This window comes from Drosophila mauritiana, chromosome 3L (assembly GCF_004382145.1).
Source record: "Drosophila mauritiana strain mau12 chromosome 3L, ASM438214v1, whole genome shotgun sequence".
In the NCBI taxonomy this organism is placed as follows: Eukaryota; Metazoa; Arthropoda; class Insecta; order Diptera; family Drosophilidae; genus Drosophila; species Drosophila mauritiana.
In genome coordinates, this window is record NC_046669.1 from 17,275,165 (window position 1) to 17,297,679 (window position 22,515).

Here is a 22,515-nt window from a genome sequence, read left to right on the forward strand (position 1 = left end):
ATGAATTATAAAAACCAGAAGGATTGTATAGATTTACTTAGAGCTTACGCATTATTTTTTTGTAATCTGTATATGTAAAAGCTGTGGATTTTGTGGTGATAAACTAGAATTTTAGCGAATTTTTCGTCTGTGCAGACAACAATTGCTCAGAGCCTTGATGCATTGTCTACTCAATGCGGAACAAGTTTATTTAAACTCAAGACTTTGCCCTTTACTCGCATCTTTTTCCCGGCTAAAATCGGAAAGTTATCGGAACACGAAAAATTCAAAGACGCTGCGAACTTTGCCAAACATATTTGCGAATACGTGAAGCAATGAAGAGTCCTTACAAACAAGTCAGGAACCAAAAAGTTCACTTCGAATGAGCTGCAAGGATATCGTTTGCTTCCACAGTTAGGCCAATTCATATGGAGCTAATGTTTAGCACAGTTAACTCCCAGGGGAAACCCACTTTTCATAACTTACTTGAAATCATACAAATTTTGATTCATGGGTGTTTTGTTCTTCTGAGTGTAATGCACTTTAAATATATCTACAACTTAAGTTTCAGCTATTAATAAATTTCTGTTTTGTAAGACTTTAATTAAATTAGGCAATAGTGTTTTGGCAAGCTCTTTTGGGTTCGCTGAACCTTACAGTACTGGCACATACGTTTTATTCCCTTCGGAAATCTCTGCCAAGTGTGTTCAAACATACCCTCGGGCCATTGGCAATCTTTAGTGCAGATTTTAGTTTTTGAAGTAGAATTGGGCACAGTTTTCAGCTCTCAATCACAACATGTCCCAAGCAAACACTCGAACAGCAAAAATTGCGCATACGCAGCATGGGCTGCAGACTGAAGCGTTCTTTTCGAACTTTTGTTCGGACTGCCTTTGCCGTCGTAGCCTTTCCATGATCCGCTCCGGGGCCAATGTCGGATGGCACTCAAAACTTGTCGCACACGCTCGAGTGTTGTAAATCTTTGCACAAAATGAAACTTTATTTGGTCATGGTCATCAACGACTTAAGTAAATCTAAAACTCTAAGTAAAACAAACACTGCACACAGCCAAAGATGGAACGAGTCCGAAGGCAGAGCCTCGCAGAGGCCGCATAAAACAAATAAACTGCGCACACGTGACCCCAAACAGGGCGCAGGGCGGTGGGCGGGGCCGGTGCTGATGACCCCAACAAAGGAAGACGGGGTCGCAAAAAATGTGTCAAGCCATCAGAAAGGGTAGACAACCAGAGGCTAAGAGTTCATTTCGCACGGCAAGACATCGAGCTTAAGCAGGCAATAGTCGGTGTATGTACTATGTTTATAGATGGGGGAGCTCTTCAGTGCACTTTGCCAACAAATGAAAGCCTTAAATTTTGTCAGAAATCGAAAGAGAAAAGCACTGATAAAGAAAGCTCATGCGTCATGTGATAAGGGATATCTGTAAAATAATATATATCTGTTGCTTATATATCCAAGTATAGAGTCGTCTCTTTCATTTCGTTAACTTGTTATTTATTGTTTATTTTATATTAAAAAAAGGGAAAATCACTTTGTAACTCGTATTAATAAAAAGCAATCCATAGTGGCAAATAAAAGGTACTGTTATAGATCAGTTATTCGATTTTAAAAAAATCCCCTTCTATCTCAAAGCAAATTCCATTTGGTCGCGTAACATTATTCTCATCAATTGCTACCAAATTGAACACCATTCGATTTCTTCCAGAAGGAAGCGTCAAACCAAGTCCAAAATGCATTTGTAAGGTATATGGTTCCATGAAGTAAACAGTCTGTAAATAAAAACATGTAAGAATAGCTTTGAATAGCATTGAACCGCACATACTCCTTTATAGTTTAGACATTTTTGTCGAGCCTCGTCCCTGTTTATAATATGTTTTGGAAAAATATTGTACCAATATTGATTGGGATCCACAAATGTTTTGCAAAAATCTCTGGACACCATATTTAGTACCGTCGGTTGCCAAGTGCCACGGTCCATATGAACGACATTTAATCGACCCTCAATGCGATCCGTTGGTTGTATATCCCACGAGGAGGTTAGGTATCCGTCGACGTGAACTCCTTCTGGCCCCATTTCAAAGTTAATTGTTGAAACATCAAACAGCCCGCTTATATTCGCATATCCAGGCGGCATATCAAAACATTCCGAAAACACTGATTCGTCATCCAAAACATACTCGAAGTGACCTCCAATCGAAGGCTGTGCAGCGGTTAGAAAAATTAATATTTGACACAGCACCGAAAATTGATCAGCCATTTCACACTTTTTTCGAAATGATAAAACGTCTATTTGATGAAGCTTATATACCCAAACTCGTTACTCGTAAAAGGGAAGGGTATGTTGTGCTGTGAAAAAGAATCTAATAAGTTGATTGGGAATAAACATTTTAAAAACTTACTGATATATTTTTAATCCTTACAAATACAAAACAAATATTAATTTGATAATTTATTTATTTTGTGTTTTAAAATTACCAACAAACTTCGACATAGTTAAAACAAATATAAGCATTTTTCCATTTCGGGTACAAAAGTACTGGGCATTTTATTGTCGTGACGACGATAACTCTAATATTAGTTTTATATTATCAAGATTTTCCTGTATAGATTGTTTTACATGATTGTGTAAAGTTGATCTTGATAATAACTGATGAAAACTGCAGTTGTAAATTGGTGGAAAAGATTTATGATAAAACCTATGTTTAACCTATTATTGAAAATTAGATAATCAAATAAAGAGGAAGGTATTTGCAATTTTTTTTTTATATATAGATTTAGATAAATAGGAGAGATAAAATCACCTAAATACAATGAGCAAAAAAAAAACAATAAAATCTACACCGAAATCTTGTCAAATATCCTTCTGCAGCTGTGTCTCAGCCTGGCCTGATTTGCCAAGGATAATCTTATCCTTGCAGAAATTTCACCCAGGCAAAGCACCCACACAGAAATATCCTTGCCACAAGGGTTGCATGTGGATGCCGCGTACGAGGAAAACACATTAAGATGATTGCACTCCGGAAAATGACGCGATATTGCAGGAGTCAAGGGCGCATCACACGTAGATACTTCCGGCATTGTCCGACCTTCGCTGCGGACTTTTCAATAATAAGCGTAGATTGCTAATGTCATAAAGATGCGACAACGTGGCCATATTCATTACAATCAGCTAGCAATGCCAATTTTCGCATTAACCATTGATGCCAAATGAATGATGATGCCCAAGGAGGCGGGCGGCCACGTCTGCCTCGTCCTTTCGCAGAAGTCACGTCGCCAGTGAAATCAATTCAAAGTGGAAAAGTACAGGGCACGTACCCGATCCCCTTGCACACAAAAACACAATTGGGTGGCTCCTCTTTCGCTCGCTGCCCCCACAATCGCTATCTATGGGCCAAATTCAGCACCACTGTGCGATTGCAAATGGTCCGCCACAAGCCCGAGTAATTGTGATTGGCGGCAACACATACGAGTTTTGGGCCAGGCCAAAACAAGAACCTGCTCAAAGGCAGACACGGGAGCAGTGTCTGTGAAAGAGCACTGCAAAAAATGTACCCAAAGTCCTTAAAACCATTAATTTGATTTTAATAAAAGCTATTAATATATTTACACTTTATGAAAGACTTAAAGAGAGGGTTTGATGGGATTGGCTGACGTCCATTATTATCAAAAATTAAAAATCAACCCACTTTTTTTTCTGTGTAGAACAAAGAATGAGGCAAAAACAAACTTTAGCGGGCTAATGGGATGCCATAAAGCAGCGGCATTTGTCAATATCAATTTTGATGAGACACGAGGGCAAACGGTGGAATGGTAGCAGGTCTATTGTTTGCGCTGCAAATATGCGATTCTGGCAAAATTTATAACAAACAGCACTGACATTAATTGGGTTCCCATTCATTGGAATTACACATACGACATGTATTACGCATTTGATGACATAAATTAGCAGTGAAATGAAGGCAAACCGAAATGAAATGAAATGAATTGTATAATAAACAAGTCAGAGGCACTGATTGCCTAAGAAATGTTTGAACCACGCACTCTGACTTTAAAGATATAAGCTCTTTCAATTCACTTTGCCTTGTAGAATTTCCCCATTTTCATGCTCATTTGAATCTTCTATTTTCTATTTTTTCCATCTCCATTTGCTGGTGACAACGATGGCATCCAACGCAACATCTGGATGCGCACATGGTCCTCGCTTCGGATTCGCCTGCAGCCAATTGCAGTGTGGGCAACACAACATTCGCACATGGAGTCACATTCAAATTGGATTGTAAAACGCAATGCGTTTGCGAGGTGAGTCGCGGGTACCAAAACGCAGGTCGCAGGTCGCAGCCGTTGGCCAAATGCTTGGGGCCATCCGCACAAAAGTTCGCCACAAACCACAGACATCCAGAGATACGTACTACGTATACATAGATACAGATACAGATATTGGGACACAGAAGGCATTCCGGCCAAAAGCCAAATGCAGTTTCGTTAAACGCTAGTCGTTGCCATCGCTGTTGTTTAACCTGTGCTTAGTCTGGCTCCTAGCGCTTTTTAGTTCCAGCCTTCATTTTGACATTTTTTTCTCATTTTTGGTGGGATTAGAGGCAGCACTTGCAGCATCTAAAACCAAATGGTTCTGCTGGGTTGCGATTTTAATTAAAATTTAAATATAGTGTGAAATGCCCGGAACTACAATTGCGAAATAGCACAGTTGAATTTGATAGAGACTATAATGGGGGAAAACTATATATCGCTAATGAGATTAAAACAACGCTTACCAGGCATTATCAAACTTAGATTAGGGAAGGGAAGTAAGGCTATTTAGTTGGATATAAAAACATAATACCTTTCAGCTAATATCATAAATTAAATTAAATCATTTTTTTAACGTTTCAAAACTTTCAAAATGGTAAAACAATTTGCTGTAAAATATCTGTATATATATATATGAATATATATAACCATATAACATAGATGGAGCTATAGGTTTGGCTAAGATGAATCCTTGCATATAAAACTACGATTAAAGTTCACTTTTAAGTTGCTGTAGCCCCAAATCCTTGACATTGCTTTATGGCCACAGAGAAGTTTTTTAACTGCTCCTACGGTCCTGGGCTTCCATGTCTGGTTTGGTTTTTGCACCTTATTTCCAGCTGCGCTGGTAGTTTATCATGTGGCATAATACAAACACGAGCATTTGCAATTTATGCAATGCAATTTCGTGACGATGCGAAGGACTCGGAATGGGTGCAAAAAGTATCAACGGGCTGTGTGACCGCTTAGAGACGAAAAGTGGATTACAAACAAAGCTGTGAGGGTCTGCACGAAATGTTAATTTTGTCATATACCAAAGTACACATAAGGAAACAAACACCAAGCAAAAGTTCGTGGCCAAGTCGAGAACCTTGCCAACTTTCGGTCGTCCTTGTGCGATTGGGCCAATATTTTCTTTACATTATGACTTTATTTTCGGCTGCCCGGCCAAAGCTAAATAAACAACCCAACAGCAGCAACAATGGGCCACATTTAATGTATTTTAATGTGGCATTGCAGAATGGCCGCCACGCCTGCTCCACGCTCTGCCCCAACGAGCAGCTCCCGGCGCCGGAGGACACGATTTCCTGCCGATCGCCGCGCCTCGTCGAAGTTCCCGGCCACTGTTGCAAGATGTGGCTCTGTGAGAATCCAACAGCTGATGGTAAGTTGTCCTGTACACTTGGAGATAACAGAATATAATATATCTTTAATCATTTCATTTGGTTATTTTTGATTTTACAAATATAAGATAGTTTTAATGTGTTGTTCATACTGTTTTGGTGAATAACTTAACAGCTTACGAAAAATGTGCAAGTATATTGTTCTCAGTGCATCCCTATTTCCACTGCCATGGCCTTGTTATTGTTTTATAAGTGTGTTTATGGCTGTGGCCATCCCATTGTGTCCACTTCCTGACCCACCCACCGCCCACTGGCCTGAGTTAATGGCGCTCAGGGGCGTGTCGTGCTGTGTCCGATGCGCAACTTAATGCTTTTTAAGCGCCCGGGAACCCACATCCTACCCAAAAACCGAGTGGAGAATGCAGCGCATATTTATAAAGATGAATTATTCCATCACGAGACTGGAGGCCACGAGCAGGAGTAAATGCTGGAGCAGAAGCGTAATTACTTACACAGGGATTAAGTGTTAATTAAACGCGCAGAATGCAATAAATAAACAAGATATTAAGCGCTCCTGCCAGCAGCTGCAAGGAATAGCCTGTGGCGAATTAACTGGGAATTCGAGCATTTGAGACATCTAGTAAGGGGTGGGCAGGACTTGAGGAGTCAGTCCTGGTCGTCAATTAGTACACATGGCATTGAGGAATGTTTTCACAGACAAGCAAATGAAGAAGATAGCTTAGGGGCTTCTAATAATCAAAACACGTCCCATTATGAAAAATGTATAAAATGTATTTCAATTTACAACGCAACAAATTATTTAGCAACACCAACGTTTCCTGAAATAAGATATATTTAAAACATGACTGAAATATGTATTTATACGCACTCACCGTTTAGTAAAGATATCTGAACTATGTCGCTTTGAAGCAAAATCCAAAAAGATTTCCTCCAGCCGTGTTTGCATAATTAGGTAATCTTCAATATTCAGTCTATGCGAGTTAGTTTCAAGGAGTTGAAATATTTTCGACAATGTTTTTGCGTGTGGTATATAGTATGTAATCAGTCCATTATATTCATCTTTGAGTTCTGCATCAGGAATCTCTTTTAATATAAATCGATTCACCTTTAAAATTCGATCTGTTTGAGAACTTTCCATAACAGTAGCCCTTTGAAGAAACTTAAAGTCAGTTTCTGAAATGGATTTTTTGTCATTTGAGGAAGATGAATCTTCCACAACCCGCTGAAAAGTTTTCTTTTTGTGTTTGACCTTAACTTTAAGGATCAGGCCCTTCGAGTACTGATTCTTTAAGCTTTGCACCGATCCCAAGCACATGAATTCGCCATCGACCATTATGGCCAATCGGCTGCACAGAGCCTCGCACTCATCCATACTGTGCGAAGTCAAAACAATGGATTTTCCAGCAGTTCGAATCAGGCCTATTATTTGCCATAGTTGTCGTCTTGCGGCAGGATCCATGCCACTGGTGGGCTCATCCAGATATAAGACCGATGGATTTCCAAGTACCGATATGGCGGTGCTCAACTTTCGCCTATTTCCGCCACTGTAATGCTTCGTTTGCTTATCCATGTGCTTGGCGAATCCGAAGGATATGGCCAGTCCCCAACATATGGGCTTTACATGTCGACGTCGCACTCCTCGCAAAAGACAATAAATATTTAAGGTTTCGCGACCAGTCAAGTCCTCAAACAGTGCATCAAACTGGGGACAATAACCGATTTTCCGATAAACCTTATGAGTTGATATATTGATGCCATCTATATAGGCTTCGCCAGAGCTTATTTTCTCATCCCCAGCTAGCATCTTAAAGGTTGAGGTCTTACCAGCTCCATTGATACCCAGAAGTCCGAAACATTCGGCATGGGGCACATGAAACGAAATGGCCTTAACTGCAAGTTTGGTTCTGTAGCGTTTGCTTATTTTGTAGACCAAAAGAGGTACATCTTTTCGTCCTGAGTTTATCATTTCTCGGACTTCACGTTGTTCCGCGACTACATTATCGTTTTCGATAGAAGTTCCTCCTTCAACATGTTTTCGCTTCGAAAAGCAATTGCCCAATTTTTCGGCAATAAGATTGCATACCTTGGCGTCGTAAATAACTAATAGCAAAAATAATGTAGAGCCAAGCATAATCATATATGTGATTTCTGCCAAAACACCAGGCTTTCGCCAGCCATAATAGCTTGGAATATCACAGCATATGGGAATATTTCGGCAGCGCAGTTGTTTTGGTAACTTTCTGATGCCACTCATACTGCAGCCGCGTCGAATATTATATCCTATGTGGATGCTGTGAGTGGAGCTGGCCAAGCTGTAGTGTGGAGATAATCGAAAGTACCAGGCTAGTTGTTCGGCCACATGCTTCAGCTGAAAGGCCTCAAAATTCAGGGTCATGAACATCAAAAAGAGCCCAGTTCCCATTAAGACATTAATAATGGATATGCGAGTAAACCCTGTGGCCGCATCGGAGAAGCATCCTGATGCAGCATAACTTAGCATAATACCTGGAAATCCAAATACCAGCAGCATATAGAAGTACCGACTTAGATCTAGTGGTGTTATGTAGCCAATCTCCTTGAATGCGGCAATGGTGAGTATGGATGATAACGCCGAGAGAACAAATACTAGGTAATCCCAAACAATGTGACTTGTCCAGTAGGCACACACATCAACTCCACTCAAGAATTGCAAGAGTTTGGCTCGAGTTTCTCGTTCTCTTATGATGGGAATCGCATAGAAGGCTGTGATGAAGCACATGGTTAGGGATAAATTTATAGATATCTCAGCGCCCAACACTTGTCCCTTATTCAGTCTCAAAGTTCTTGTATCATCGCTATATGGCAAAGGCTCATTAGTTACATAAGTAGAAGCATCCTGGCCGAGCAATTTAATAGCCAGGGCGTTGTGCAATAAATTGAGCGTCAAAGGAGCCGTGTGCAGGGGCTTGTTGTTTAGCCACACGGTTAAATTTTTATCCGATACAGTGAGTCCTGCTAGGAAATGGAAATCAATACGCCGGCTTTGACTTACGTCATGACTCAGTATGTAGTCCTCAAACTTCAGATCGCCAGTGTTTAGCAACGTGCATCTTCTGCCGTAGTGCTCCAAGTGTTTTGAGTAAGCATCGGCCAAGGACGAAGATTTATCAGTTGTATTATCCTCCAGTACAACATAGGCGGAACCATACTGATTGATAGATATGGGCATAGCAGGTAGTTCGTAGTAAATTCTACCACCTCGTGAGTTCAGAATTGTCAGAGCCATGACTGCTATGGGCAAGATCAGCTGAATACCCAGCAGCCAGTAATTCCTAGTAGTGGTATAGAACTTTTTAAGAAAGAGAGCCTGCCAAAACATTAAACAACGGCGGATACGTCTGTTCTCTCTCGTTTTGCTATCAAAAACTAGTTCTTTGAAATCAGTACTTCCGTTTGCCGGAGGCACTTCTGCTCCACCTTGAACCCTTTTATCGGTGTTGACTGCCATAAAAACATCTTCCAAAGTGGCTCCGCTCAAGCCGTAACCCACCAGCTGCAGTTGGGCACACTTATCATCCAAGTCCTGCAGTAATTCTGCAAACTTCTTTGAGTACTCGTTGGGCAGGCGATAAGTTAGCTCAGTACCCAACACGCGTTCCGGTTTAATTGGAGGAACGTACTTTCGTATCAACTGGGTTACGGCTCCAACATCACAGCCACTCTGCATTATACATACCAATAGGTAACCAGTGCCAAATCTCTTCTTCAAATAAAAGGAGGTGCCGTGGCACTGCAGTTTCCCTTCAGATAGGATAGCTATGCGATCGCCCAGGACATCAGCTTCATCCATATAGTGAGTGGTTAACAGTATGGTGCGTCCGTCTTTTTCGCTTTGCAATAGATCCCAAAGACTCCTGCGACCGGCTGCATCGATTCCAGAACTGGGCTCATCACATAGAACCACCTTGGCATTTCCACATAGAGCACAACATAGGGACAACTTACGCTTCATGCCACCAGATAGCTTCTTGGCAGCCACATATGATTTATCCTGCAATTTCAGCATGGTCACATACTTACCCACCTCATTTTCCACAGCCTTGGCACCTCGAATTCCTTTCAGCTTACTAAAGAATATAATATGATCCCGTACGCTCATTTCTTTAAAGAGTATATTATTCTGAGGGCAAATTCCTAAAGATTCACGAGCTTTTGCCAGATGGGTTCGTATATCATAACCGTTTACTATGGCCGTTCCACTTGTGGGCTTAACTATACCAGTTATCATATTGATCGTTGTGGTTTTACCAGCACCATTGTGGCCGAGTAACACGGTTATTTCGTTACGATACATCTTTAAACTTATACCCTTGACCGCTTTTAGTTCGCCATAGGTTTTTTGCAGGTTAACCAAATGAATTCCCACCTCCCTTGGACGTCGACAGCTCCTTGCCTTTGCGGATCCATGTAGGATGGTTTGGAAACTGGGAACAATATTCAAACTTGGCACGTATTGTCGCCAATAGTTTTTGTGGCACAAGAAGTTCCACCTGCGGGGTACACCGTATTCTCCAGGGAACACCTGCTCCACATACAGGCAAATAGATAAGAATATTATTGATCCCAAACTCATTGTCATGATTATATAAAACAGCGTAAGACTATCATCTGTTGAGACGGGGTGAAACATATTCGTCCAAGTGATTCCCTCTCCGGTTCCTTCCCACATTACTATGACGTGGATGCCAAATCCCAAGGCCGAGTTCGAAAATATCAGCGATATGAGCAGCTTACTCATGAGGCTAAGACGTTCGTAATAATAGTAGCCAAAAGAATAGGGTATATAGGTGAGAAACCAAAAAATGGCAGCCACTGCCGAGGCTGTAGTGGCTTTTGAAAATAAAACGGCTAGCATAAAGCATAGACATACGCTAGTAACAACATAGGTGTGTAGAAATAATAGAACCGGAACCCAGCTGGAAAATGTAAGTACGGCTACGGAAGCGTAAAACTTCACCATTATCAGGCTCATGATAAGAAATACCACCAGCATGAGCATTATGTAACTCTTGACGAACCACGCCACCCAATGAAGCCAGTTGTGAACGCCGATCAATTTCATTATCTCCTTGAGCTGCAGTTCCTTTTCGCTGGTCACATACTTGGTCACAGTCGAGGCGGGATAGATGAAGCTCAGCAGGATTACGAAGGGCAGTAGTTGACGCAGGCCACTCAGCAATTGGTCGTAGGTATAGGCCCTATAGGGAAAGCGCTGAAGGTGTATGGCTGGCATAGCATTATCCGTAACTCCCGATGCCAATGCCAGCCAGGACATGGTTAGGGCATGCTGGATTGGCAGAAAGCCCTCCCTTATATATCCGACCGGAACTCCTCCATCGTTCTCCAATCTATTACGGGATCCACTTGTGTCGTAGGACAGAAATAAACGGGAAGTACGCCAGGTTTCTATGATTGGGCCTTGCATGGTTCGCAGCTCACTGGGAAATCGCAGCGTGTAATTGAGATTAAGTGGATACCCTGCATCATTGGTTTTCACGTTCTCGTTCTCTTCAAACTGAACTCCTGCCAAGAAGTTGTGCAATATCATATCCTGTTCCATGTGCAGAGCAGTGTCATAGGGTCTAATGCCCAGAAGTCGTAGTCTTATCGCAGTGGCACCCACGATGGCACTATTGATAGGGTTATTTGGAGTATAGCAAATGAAGTTTCGAGGTATATTAACTGATCCATTCTCGTGCAATATCCTATTTCCAAGTGGTACCATCCTCATGTAAAGGTTCAGGTCCGATATAGATACGGTTGGGTAGCGGATCTCATCCTTCTTTTCGGGCAAAACAATTATGCGAAGTACTAGAATAAGACAAAGAAACAAAACCGGCAGGACCAGGGCAAATACAATTTGTATTTTTTGGTTCCACTGAAGAATCCAATTCTTCCACATAAGCAGCTTCAGCTTATCCCAATCTCCAACAGCGTATACTTCACTGGTTGAAAATGATTCTCTCTCGGACTTCATTATGCAGAAGAATTAATTTAATTCGCTCAAGCTTTTATTAAATTTTTAATTTTTTGATATAATTTTCTAAGCACTATACATATATATTTGTTAAGAATTTTTCAAATATTTGAATTATATTCAGTGCAAATATAATAAGGTTTGGTCTTTATTGCACTAAGAATCACGTTTCCTAACTGCGTTTCTGGCGGTGATTAATGAGCACCCCGATCATGAGCTGGCTCATTAGTAATCCTCTCCAACTTCCCACTCGTTGCAGTTTACGCCACCTGCCACAACAGCACCACCAGCGGCAATTGGACGGCCTGCAGCAGGAGCTGCGGCCTTGGCACCGCCACGCGGCACACCACCACCCACGCGGGCTGCCATCAACTGAGCAATTTGCGGCTCTGCGAGAATCGCAGGTGCGACAAGGACGACCACGAGGACAATAAGTGGAGCAGGAGCCGCCCGTTGACGCACAAGCGGAAGGAGCATCGCGCCCACAGCCACTCCCATCAGCATTATCATCACCACAAGGAGCACGAGGAGCCGGCCCACAGGATACGAGTGAGTGTCCTCTTAATGACGAAACACTTTTGCCACTTTGGGGAAATACCCACGAAACGGTTAAAACTGAGGTTTAAGGAAAGTGTATCTTGAAGTGCAGAAACTAGTGACACGAATTTAATTGATTTGATGATTTCGGGAATTAAAAGGAAAAGTTTTTTTTCTTGATACCTTTCCCCTGTATTTCCCAGGACATTTGGTTAAGTTAATTTTTAAAGGTTGATTAAATAAAAAAACAATCGATGTTGGACTAACTTATTGGTTTTCAAATTTCTGAAACAAAATTGAATATATTTATTTGATAGAATATCACGCAGTTTCACTTAAAGCTTTTCAAATAATATCAACCTTTTCCCCATTTTTCCGGCATCTTTCTGTCGCAGAAGGGCCACGAGTGTCGGAGCATCCAGCGCCTAGGTCCTGCCAGGATACGACTGGGCGAGTGCGTCTCCCGAAAGCTGTATCGACCGAAGCTCTGTGGCCGTTGCCATCGCGGGGTCAAGTGCTGTGCCCCGGCGGTATCCACTACGATACAGGTGAGTGGGATGGGCATTCCCCGGATACATATGCAACACCTGCCAAGTGGCAACTGGGCTAAGAGGGGCTGAGCTTAAACCCCGACCACCACCTGGCGCCTAAGAAGGAGAGATGAAAATCCTCGCGGATTGAGTTTGCTGCATTTCCTTTCCCTTCCATTGCTGCTCTGTTGCAGCTCGCAGAAATTTGCATTTTCCGCATCCTTGCTTGTTTTTCGCCATTTGTCCTTTTCAATTAGATTACCGTTAATTTGAAAGCAATCCCATCGACAGCCAATCGACAATGTTTTGTAAAGCATGTACTGTATTTTCTAAAATTGTGATTAAAAAATGAATAAAGAGGAAAATATGCTTATTTTGTTAGCATAAAAAGATAATAGCACAGATTACAACATATTATTTCATTAGTTAATCAAATCAAAATATCTTCACATCCGAAGCCAATCAGGCAAATAATATTTTCCATCAATTTTATTTGACTGCGCATAAGCAAGTCAATCGGAAATATATTATTCAGGCTTTATTATTTAAATATTCTGCTGTTTATATAGCCGCTCACCGCGATTTTTGTACCTTTTACAATATTTGTTTATGCACTTGCCATAATTTGCGGCCGTATTTATTTGATAGCCGGGAATTTAATGATAGTTTTTCCTGACGGTTATACCCAAAAGACCATTGTACAATGCCGTTGCTGTTTTGTTTATTGGCTCTCCTTTCTCGCCTTTCTGCATCCTTTTACTTTTAATTAAAAGGTAAATGGCATTAAAACGTCAATTTGCAGAGCTGCAACAACAAGAGCCAATGCCGAATGGCATCAAAATTAAAAGTCAAATGCTACCCAGATGTCAAAATCAATTAAACAACTTTTCACCCGCCCGCATTCTACGAAATGCATTTTCCCCAAGAAATGGAAATCCTCTCTGCTGAGATTTCGACATCTTCAATTTTTTTACAAAAATTCTCTTTTTCCTTTCTGTTCCATTTTTTTGCGCTTCAGGTTGAGTTGCTGTGTCCTTTAAATGCTGTCGATCCAATTAACTACGTACAGCGACGTCAACCGAAGAAAAAAAGGCAGATGAAGGATGATGAAGATGATGATGATGGTGATGGGGGCGATGATGTGGAGCATGAGCCGGTGCTGCAAAGTGCACAGTTATGGGACACGGTCGCCTTGGAGCCAATCGATCAGGAATTCCTGCAATCACATCAGATACAAATCGAGAATAAATTCATTGCCGTCGAATGGATACTGAAATGTGAATGCAGCACGAAGGTGAGTAAATGCAGGGGCTGGGTTTTTCTTTTCTGGGCTGTTCTTGTCTTCTTGCCTTCGGTGTTTCTGTGGCAGCAGGCCCATAATCGATGTCATATTACACTGGCCAACCGAATGTGCATGCCAGTTGAGGCAATCATTCGGTTGGGTATCTACCTCGACAATCATTTTCCCCCTACTCCTTTTTTTTCCCCGAATTTTCTGTACCAGATGCACGAAAATTGCTTTCACTTGTCATTTTAATCGCATCTTTTGTTCCCTGCTTGCCATAGGAAATACCCCTTAGATTGCATGGAGTAAGGGAATGATGGGCTGGGAATGGGAACAAAATAGTTTCCTAACATTTTACTTTAGCAATCAGATTTATTTTAAACGAGATTTTTTATTCTATATAAAAACCCAAAGTCATAATGAATATTTTACCAAATAAGTTAGCTTATTTTTGGGTATCAACCAGTCTGCTCTTGTTTATCGTGTTTATTTAGCTCTTGTTATTTTCCAGTCTATGCACAAATGTGTTTTTGTTTTCCGAAAAAAAAATTATTGCTGCAATTTTTTGTTGACTGCTTGGCGGCGAGGGGCTTTCGCATTTCCCGTTCCCGCGGGTAAATGGGCCAAAATGGGCGGTGGCCGCAGGAAGGCGGGTTTTCTGCGCCCAGCTGTCTGTTGTGTTTTCCCATTATTTTGGCGTATTCATCTTGCATGCCTTTGCCTTCGCCGCCCGTATGCGCTGTGCAATTGCAATGATTGGATTTTTATGAATACATTCATCAAAGGACCTCGCTCACTGCGCCACTGGCAAACGGAACGATAACATTTTGTTGCATACGTTCAGGCGGTAACTTTAAATCGCTGTGCGGGGGTGTGTGTGCGATTGTTTGTGCGCCTAAGCTGGCGCTTTTGTTTTGCCCTATCTTTGTAAGCTTTGAATGGGTTTTTTTTTTCAAAAAGAAGTCGAGCACAACAGCTATTGATTGACAAAGTAATATTAAGAATATTAGAACTGACTATTTGCCCTCCGAATAACTTTTATTCAACAATTTATCGGTTCGTTCGTTAGAGTGAATTTGTTCCAAATAATTTAAAAAAATATATGATTCAACTTATAAGATCTTGACAAAATGAGGTGTAAAGTATAAAATATTTAAAAAAATTTTAATGTATGCTGAATCTATATAATTGATGAACAAATACATTTTAAGTAGTGAATGCGGTATTATTTTGTTGTAATATGCTCAAAACCACTAAGTGCAAAATTTAAAAAAACAGATTTCTATTTCTTGCTAAGTCATCATAAATTACAATTAAATATTCAGATTTATTTATAAGCTCGGGTCATAGCTCTTGTATTTGCTGTTAGCTTTATTTGATGCTAATTTTATACACGTGAAATATCGAGAAACGAATGCTATTTTTGTTTGTGAGCAAAAGTTAAGAGAGAGCTAGCACTCTCTTTTGATTAAGGTTCTGCACGCTTTGTTCTCTTTCGCTCTCTTAGCAAACTGATATCAAAATGCTGATATTGCAGCGTATGCTTGCCAATTGCTTTATTCTCGGTTTAATTGCATTGACATAACACCAATTCGCCGGAGCAACAATGAAGGCCCTCTTATCAGTAAATTACGTCTTATCGCCAAGCCCCGTAAATATTGAGAGATAGAGGAAAAGAGGGCAAAAACTAGAAAAAGTATATGGGAGAAGCAGGGAAAGTGAAAAATCCCGATTCAGTTGCCAGCCGAACGTCGAAACGTGAAGCACGGTCGGTTGTTATAAGCAATATATATCTGTTTTGCCACCAGCATGAGTTCCGCGTCATTGCGTCTGCTTAGTAAAACCAGACAAACCGCCCGCATTGTGATCGTGGGTGCGGGATCCGCTGGAATAGCAGCGGCCACCAGGCTTCTGGATCTCGGTTTCCGGAATGTGCTCCTCCTCGAGGCGGAAGATCGAATCGGCGGTCGCGTCCACACGATTCCCTTTGCCGATAACGTCGTCGACCTGGGCGCCCAGTGGTGCCATGGCGAGAAAGGAAATGTGGTATACGACAAGGTCAAGGACCTGAATCTCCTGGAGGTTACGGAACCGCACTATGAAACCTTTAGATGCGTTCGATCCAACAAAGAAGTCCTACCCGACGACCTAGCAGATCAACTGAAAACTATAGCTGATATGTCAATACCAGACCGGCAGGCAGAGCTCCTGGACTTCGAGGGCTCGTTGGGAGACTACATCAATATGAAGTACTGGAAGGAGCTGGCCAAGCTACCGCCCATAGATCGTACCATTGCGGAGGAGTTCCTGGAGGTGTTTCACAAATTCGAAGCATCCGTGGAGGCAGCGGATCACCTGTTCGAAGTATCCGGAAAGGGTCACTTGGAGTACTGGCTATGCGAGGGCGAGCTGCTCCTCAATTGGAAGGACAAGGGATACAAAAGATTCCTCAAACTACTCATGAAAGCGCGAGAGGAACATTCCGAAGATCTCGGTATCCTCAAGGGACATGTGCGGCTGAACAGACGGATTGCTGAGATTAACTGGGAAGGAGCTGATGAGCTTACCGTGCGTTGCTGGAATGGCGAGGTAATCACAGCGGATCATGTCATTTGCACTGTTTCCCTGGGAGTTCTGAAGGAGCAGCATCCGAAACTTTTTGTTCCCGCCCTGCCAGCTGCCAAAGTGAGAGCCATCGACGGTCTTATGCTGGGCACCGTGGACAAGTTCTTCCTGGAGTTTGAGAATCCTCCGCTGCCAGGCGATTGGCCTGGCTTCAATTGTCTTTGGCTGAAGGAGGACCTGGAGGAGCTGCGGGCTTCGGAACTCTTTTGGCTGGAGAGTGTGTTCGGCTTTTATCCAGTCTCCAGGCAGCCACGCATCCTGCAGGGCTGGATCATTGGCCCACACGCCCGGCACATGGAAACGCTCACCGAGGAGAAGGTCCTGGAGGGTCTGTTGTGGCTCTTCCGCAAGTTCCTGCCCTTTGAAACTTCACATCCAGTGCGAATGCTGCGCACTCAGTGGCATGCGAATCCCAACTTCCGAGGCAGCTACACCTTCCGCTCCACCTACACGGATGCGCTGCGCACCGGTGCCTGGGATCTGGAAGCTCCGCTCCAGGATGTGTGCGGCAGGCCACGCCTCCAGTTCGCCGGAGAATCCACACACAAGCACTTCTACTCCACGGTCCATGGAGCCGTTGAAACGGGATGGCGCGAGGCGGAACGATTGCACCTCTACTACCGGGCGCGAACATCTCAGCTATGAGCTCACACCAGGTCATTCCGGATGTATGTTCTCCGAAGCTGTGAAATCAAGATTGGCCACAGGCAATGGAGCGTAGATACTCAATATTTGTCTAGGCACAATTTATTATCGTGCTTCGCTCAGCCGTGGCGAGGAAAATATTTGTGTGCCTCCTAGGAGGCACTGAAGAATTTTTACAGTACATAATTTTATTAGTGCATTACAATGTATAAATAAGTGCGTAAATAAAATATAAATAAGGTTTTATCATTATTTTTTTTATGATTTTTCTTAGAAAGATCAACGAGTCTTTGTAAGATAGTAAATGCAGGAGATGTAAGAGGCATTTAATCAAGTCAAATATCTAATCGTTAGATGGCGATATTTTTGGCACGTTAAGGGGGTTCTAAAGCGAAATTGTCGGACTATACCTTATCAATACTTGGTAACTATTTTATAACTACAATTAAGACTTCTATTTATGGCAAGATTATATATACGTTATACATCTCACGTGTGGTTGAGAAAGGCGTTTGGTTTTATTAGCCTAACAACAATGACTGTACTCAGAAAACGACAAGAGTATTTATAAATAAAAGTTTTAGGTAAAGCAATACTTTACTGTGCACTTCAATACTTATACTCTTGAAATTGAAATACAATGCTCTCCATGCTCGTAAGTTTTTTTACTGGCTTTGCACAATTTATTTGTATTATTAGACAAATTTTATAGGCTGAGCCCAAACACAAATATCTGCTTTTCACGTCGAGTCATAAAAACTAGAAACCGGTTTCTTAAATTTCAGGCCATTCAGTTGGTAACGAAATTCAAACGCATTCTAAAAAAAGCCGAAATAAAAGCCAAACATGTTGACCAACTCATTTGCAGCGAACATCAAACAGCATTGTAATTGCGCCTGTTTTTCGGAACATTTACAAACACTCGATTCAAAATAGGGTGTGTGTGGGCGGTGGGTGGTGTGCCGGGGGCAGGGGGGCGTGGCCACTGAGGTCGCACACATGCAAAAGTTCAGATTACGTGCGGAGTAGGGAAACTAAAATCAGTTTAGCACATACACCAGTATTTTGTGCTGCAAAAACGCAGCCCAAAGGCCAAGCAGGCCAGACCAGCCATGGATGGCCACAAAAACCACAACAGTCCAACAGGAGCCAGGAATCAGGAGCAGGAGCGAAATCAGGAGCAGGATCAGAAGCACTGGCCATGTGATTTCACTGCACCAATGTCCCGGCAATTGCCGTCCGGCAAAAGCAGCAGAAGCACTTTGGCTGCCCATGTTGAAAATTCAAATTTATGCCAAGCCGGGGCCAAAACATTCAAAATATCCTTGCTCTGGCTTCATCCTTCTGGAACCACCTACCATTCCACAGCATACGACAGAAAGAAACTTTCTCAAGTCGCTTAAAGTTGAGATTTTGAATAAACAGCTTTAGATTAATGGACTTTTATTTTAATTGAAAAGCAATACAACTTGTTAAGCTATTGGTAATCCGTAAACGCTTAGATTGCAAAAGCCCATAAATTATTGAAGGATGTAATTTATACATATATGCAATTATTATAAAATGAAGCTAAACAATTATTCAAATTTAAAAGTATTGAAAAGATGGAACATGTAATCAGCATATTGTTTAAATATCTGTTTTGCTAAATTGGAAAGGAATTTAATATACTCTCTTAGGGAATCTTGTGGGTACCAAAGAGAAAATGAATATACCTTTTTTTCCAAGTGTATGTTCTGACTGCCTTTGTGTGTTTGCATTCGTTTGTTTGTTTGTTTGCATGTCGCCCTGGTGGTCGTAGTCGTATCCTGGCTCATAGTTCATCGCCCCCTTCCCGAATCGCCACCTCTCAATTACATATGCGACTTTGTCGCCCTTCGAGGCGAAAGAAGGAAAGCCCGAGTACAAGTTGGTCACATCTGTTGTAGCTTTTCCGTTGAACCTGCCCCTTTCCGTGCCTGAAATCCCAGTGCCGATCCCTCGCTTAACGCGCTGCAAGAGCGTCAGTCGTTGGTTCCGTTGCCTTTAGTGTCTAGCCAGCCGGATACGTGGTTTTTGTACCTATACACTGAGAAAACAGAGGGTACAGTACAAAAAAAAAACTTTATTATGAGCTCAAAAAAGGGTAAACGATTCACAAGAATTCATGATCTAGATGAGCCATGACTTTGGAAACTTAAAAACACTACTGAATATCAAGGACATTGCTAAAATATTAGGATTTCTAAGAAAGGCATATATAATGACTACAATGCAAGAAGTTGATTTGTATGCAAAAGCCAACATAGAGCTTTGTTTTGACTTTAGCTTTAATTTGATGCTGAAGAAGGCTTCTTTTTGCTCAGTGCCTCCATATTCGTCCACGTGCTCGTGACTCCTCGAGTGACAATGTAAAACAAGTCTGTGTTTGACCAAAGGACACACATTTGCCTAGCTAGCGGAGCAGTCGTCCTGTTCCCGTTTCCGTTGCTGTTCTTTGCCCGACTTGTGTTATGGCCCAGGTAATGGTTGTTATGACTGGCAAAGTATTTCTCTGTGTTTGCTGATTGCATTGGCGACGGGAATGGGAAAGTGGATGTTCATCGAGATGGGGATAGCGAGCAGGATAGTGAGTGGCTGACAGGTGGAGCCAGTTCACTTCACGTGGTTGCGAGTGGAACATTCGGCTTAATTGCACAACTAACTCACTTGCGCCGGGATTAAATGGGTTTAGTTGGGATTCCTTTATGCAGAAGCACGAGGCACGCCCTTGCATTGTGTGAATTAAATTCCTGAAAATTCTCGGTATGTATTAAGGTGTGTTATTTGCTTTGGAATTTTAATTGGCTGCTAAAATGATATATGAAAAGCGAACTAGCAGTGTTGTCCAACTCTAGGTTCCCGTGGATTTTAAAACTTAGAACTTCTGAGCTCTTTAATAATTTATTCTTGTTGCTAGGAATTCGTCTAATTATTAAGGGAACAATATAATTTTATTATTTCTTTGGAAAAACATACAATGCTTGATTGTGAGACAAATTATAAGTTGTTAAAATTTTTGAAATTTTCAAATGTCGTGCATCATGATTGCGTATTGGAAAATGTATTGCAAGTGAATGACAGTTCCTAAGGGATCCCATTCAAGAGCTTCCAATATTTCCTTAGTTTGCAGCTCGTCCTTTGTAGAATTCATTGAGTCGATCTGCCTCGCGCCATCCCGATTCAATGGCTCCGTGGACCGTAGCGAAGTGGTTCCGGCTCGAAGCCTCTCCGGCGAATTGTATCCTCGGTCTTCCAGTGACATCCACCAAAGGTGATTCCAAATCCGTACGTCCCGTTCGGAGTTCATCCGCGTAAGTGGAGTAGTAACTATAAGAGCCGCGGAAGTTCGGATTAGAATGCCATTGAGAGCGCAAAAAGTTTTTTGGGTAGGGTATGGAAAACTTAAGGAACTTCCTAAACATCCACATGATACCCTCGAGGACCTGCTCCTCGCTGATGGTTTCAATGTATCGCGCGTGGGCCCCAATAATCCAACCCTGTAGCAAACGCGGTTGACAATCCACACGATGAAAATAACAAGTACTCTCCAGCCAGAAGTATTTGCCACCTCGTAGCTCCTTCAGATCTTCCTCCAGCCAAAGGAAGGCCATTTCTCTGATGTTTTCCGGCACTGGCTGCTCCTCAAACTCAAAATAGAACTTGTTCACAGTCCCCAGTTTGAGACCCTCTATCGACCTGATCTTGGAGGCTGGCAGAGCCGGTACAAAGAGCTTCTGGTGCTTTTCCTTGAGAACTCCCAATGAGACAGTACAAATCACATGATCCGCTGAAACAAATTGGCCGTTCCAGCAGCGGAGAGTCAATTCACCATCTCCTTCCCAATTGATCTTAGCAATTCGTTTGTTGAGATGCACATGTCCTTTAAGAATTCCCTGGTCGCCGGGCTGATTGTCGCTAGAATTTAGAAGGACACTCAAGAATTTCCAATAGCCCTTTTGCCGCCAGCTGAGATTTTGATCCCCTTCGGAAATAGCGAAGTTCCGGAAATTTCGGGAAGAAAGCTCGGACACATTATCGCAGGCATCCATGCTGCAAATGACCTTTTTCAGGCAGTCTTGGGCCTCCTTGGCAATGGCCTTATCTTTAGGAACCAAATGATGGTTATCTTCCTTCCAATAGGCATTAAAGGCATCACCTACGGAACCCTCATGTTCGCCAGGCACATCGAATTTGTCCACCAAATCCGTAAGATTCTTGTTTTGAACGTCAGTGAAGACTTCCTTGTTGGAGCGAAAAAAGTGAACGACATAGTCGCCGGTCCTGTCGAGGACATCCAGGTCCTTAACTTTCTCATAGACAACATTTCCTTCTTCGCCGTGGCACCATTGAGCCCCCATATCGATTAAACTGTTGGCAAACGGGATCGTGTTGATGCGTCCTCCAATCCGGTCTTCCGCCTCAAAGAGCTGGACATTTTTGAATCCTTGTTCCAAAAGTTTAGTAGCTGCTGCTATTCCCGAAGCACCCGCTCCGATTATAACGATCCTGGCCGTCTCCTTGGTTTTTAAAAAAGTAGTTGGTTCTGAACAGGCACTCATGTTTTGAGAAACCGGATTAATTTACGTTGTGGATTGCTTAAGCTTGAGTGCAGAAAGCTAAATTGCGATATGATGTTTGGATATGCAGCCTTTTATAGGTGTGTTTGTCAGTACTTTCGTATCAAGTCCTTGCATTTTTGTGGTTCCCATTATCTATAAATTGGCCGCAATGATTATACACGTTAATCGTAAATTAAAAGGGCATGCTGATTCGTTGAATAAGTTCCACAGGTGAAAGGAAGCGTTTTCGAACCTATCAGAATTGGAATTCTAAAGGATCCGACGCATCAGTACCAAAAGATACTTCGTTACTCGTCTGAGGAACGGGTATCTGATAGTCGAGAAATAATACTAAAGCGTTCGGTTTTTTTCCATACTTTCTGATTCCTACTTACATACTCAGAAGGACATAATAGTTCCCTGGCACTTTATCTTTAATTCTATCTGCTTTAAATTTGAATGTCAATAAATATACTTTTCGTTTTTTACAAGTCATTCTGTAATTTTTATTGTTCCTACAAGTATTTCAAGTGCATTTTGTGGTTTAAGTTGTACCTTATCAACCCAACAAGCAGAAACCACTTTACTAAGTTGACCAATAAATGAAATCTGTAATCTCAAGTGATAG

The 22,515-nt window shown here is 42.1% G+C and overlaps 5 protein-coding genes across 5 annotated transcripts in view; 2 read left to right on the forward strand and 3 right to left on the reverse strand.

Annotated features, from left to right (window-relative positions):
- LOC117140272 (basic-leucine zipper transcription factor A) overlaps positions 1-22,515 on the forward strand; it is a 51,082-nt gene that overhangs the window by 27,117 nt on the left and 1,450 nt on the right. The window contains exons 5-9 of the mRNA XM_033303097.1: positions 4,217-4,296; positions 5,545-5,689; positions 11,945-12,234; positions 12,618-12,770; positions 13,771-14,046. Coding sequence (XP_033158988.1) covers positions 4,217-4,296; positions 5,545-5,689; positions 11,945-12,234; positions 12,618-12,770; positions 13,771-14,046 — 944 coding nt within the window. The remainder of the gene's footprint in view (positions 1-4,216; positions 4,297-5,544; positions 5,690-11,944; positions 12,235-12,617; positions 12,771-13,770; positions 14,047-22,515) is intronic.
- Positions 1,552-2,254, reverse strand: LOC117140273. The gene is made up of 2 exons (XM_033303098.1): positions 1,820-2,254; positions 1,552-1,766 (listed from the first exon to the last, which is right to left on the reverse strand). Exons 1-2 carry the CDS (start codon positions 2,252-2,254, stop codon positions 1,593-1,595), a joined length of 609 nt encoding a protein of 202 aa, XP_033158989.1. The 3' UTR covers positions 1,552-1,592.
- LOC117140267 (ATP-binding cassette sub-family A member 3) lies at positions 6,443-11,610 on the reverse strand. Its single transcript, XM_033303093.1, has 2 exons — positions 6,542-11,610; positions 6,443-6,487 (listed from the first exon to the last, which is right to left on the reverse strand). Exons 1-2 carry the CDS (start codon positions 11,608-11,610, stop codon positions 6,469-6,471), a joined length of 5,088 nt encoding a protein of 1,695 aa, XP_033158984.1. The 3' UTR covers positions 6,443-6,468.
- On the forward strand, positions 15,641-17,858 carry LOC117140269 (spermine oxidase). The gene has a single exon (XM_033303095.1). It carries the CDS (start codon positions 15,847-15,849, stop codon positions 17,305-17,307), a length of 1,461 nt encoding a protein of 486 aa, XP_033158986.1. The 5' UTR covers positions 15,641-15,846; the 3' UTR covers positions 17,308-17,858.
- On the reverse strand, positions 20,218-21,934 carry LOC117140271 (spermine oxidase). The gene has a single exon (XM_033303096.1). The coding sequence runs from the start codon at positions 21,885-21,887 to the stop codon at positions 20,448-20,450; it is 1,440 nt and encodes a 479-aa protein (XP_033158987.1). The 5' UTR covers positions 21,888-21,934; the 3' UTR covers positions 20,218-20,447.

Coding starts and splice junctions, on each gene's coding strand:
- LOC117140273 (XM_033303098.1), bottom strand. CDS start 2,254: ATGGCTGATCAATTTTCGGTGCTGTGTCAAATATTAATTTTTCTAACC. Junction 1,767..1,819: donor AATGTCTAAACTATAAAGGA/GTATGTGCGGTT, acceptor TTTTATTTACAG/ACTGTTTACTTCATGGAACC.
- LOC117140267 (XM_033303093.1), bottom strand. CDS start 11,610: ATGTGGAAGAATTGGATTCTTCAGTGGAACCAAAAAATACAAATTGTA.
- LOC117140269 (XM_033303095.1), top strand. CDS start 15,847: ATGAGTTCCGCGTCATTGCGTCTGCTTAGTAAAACCAGACAAACCGCC.
- LOC117140271 (XM_033303096.1), bottom strand. CDS start 21,887: ATGAGTGCCTGTTCAGAACCAACTACTTTTTTAAAAACCAAGGAGACG.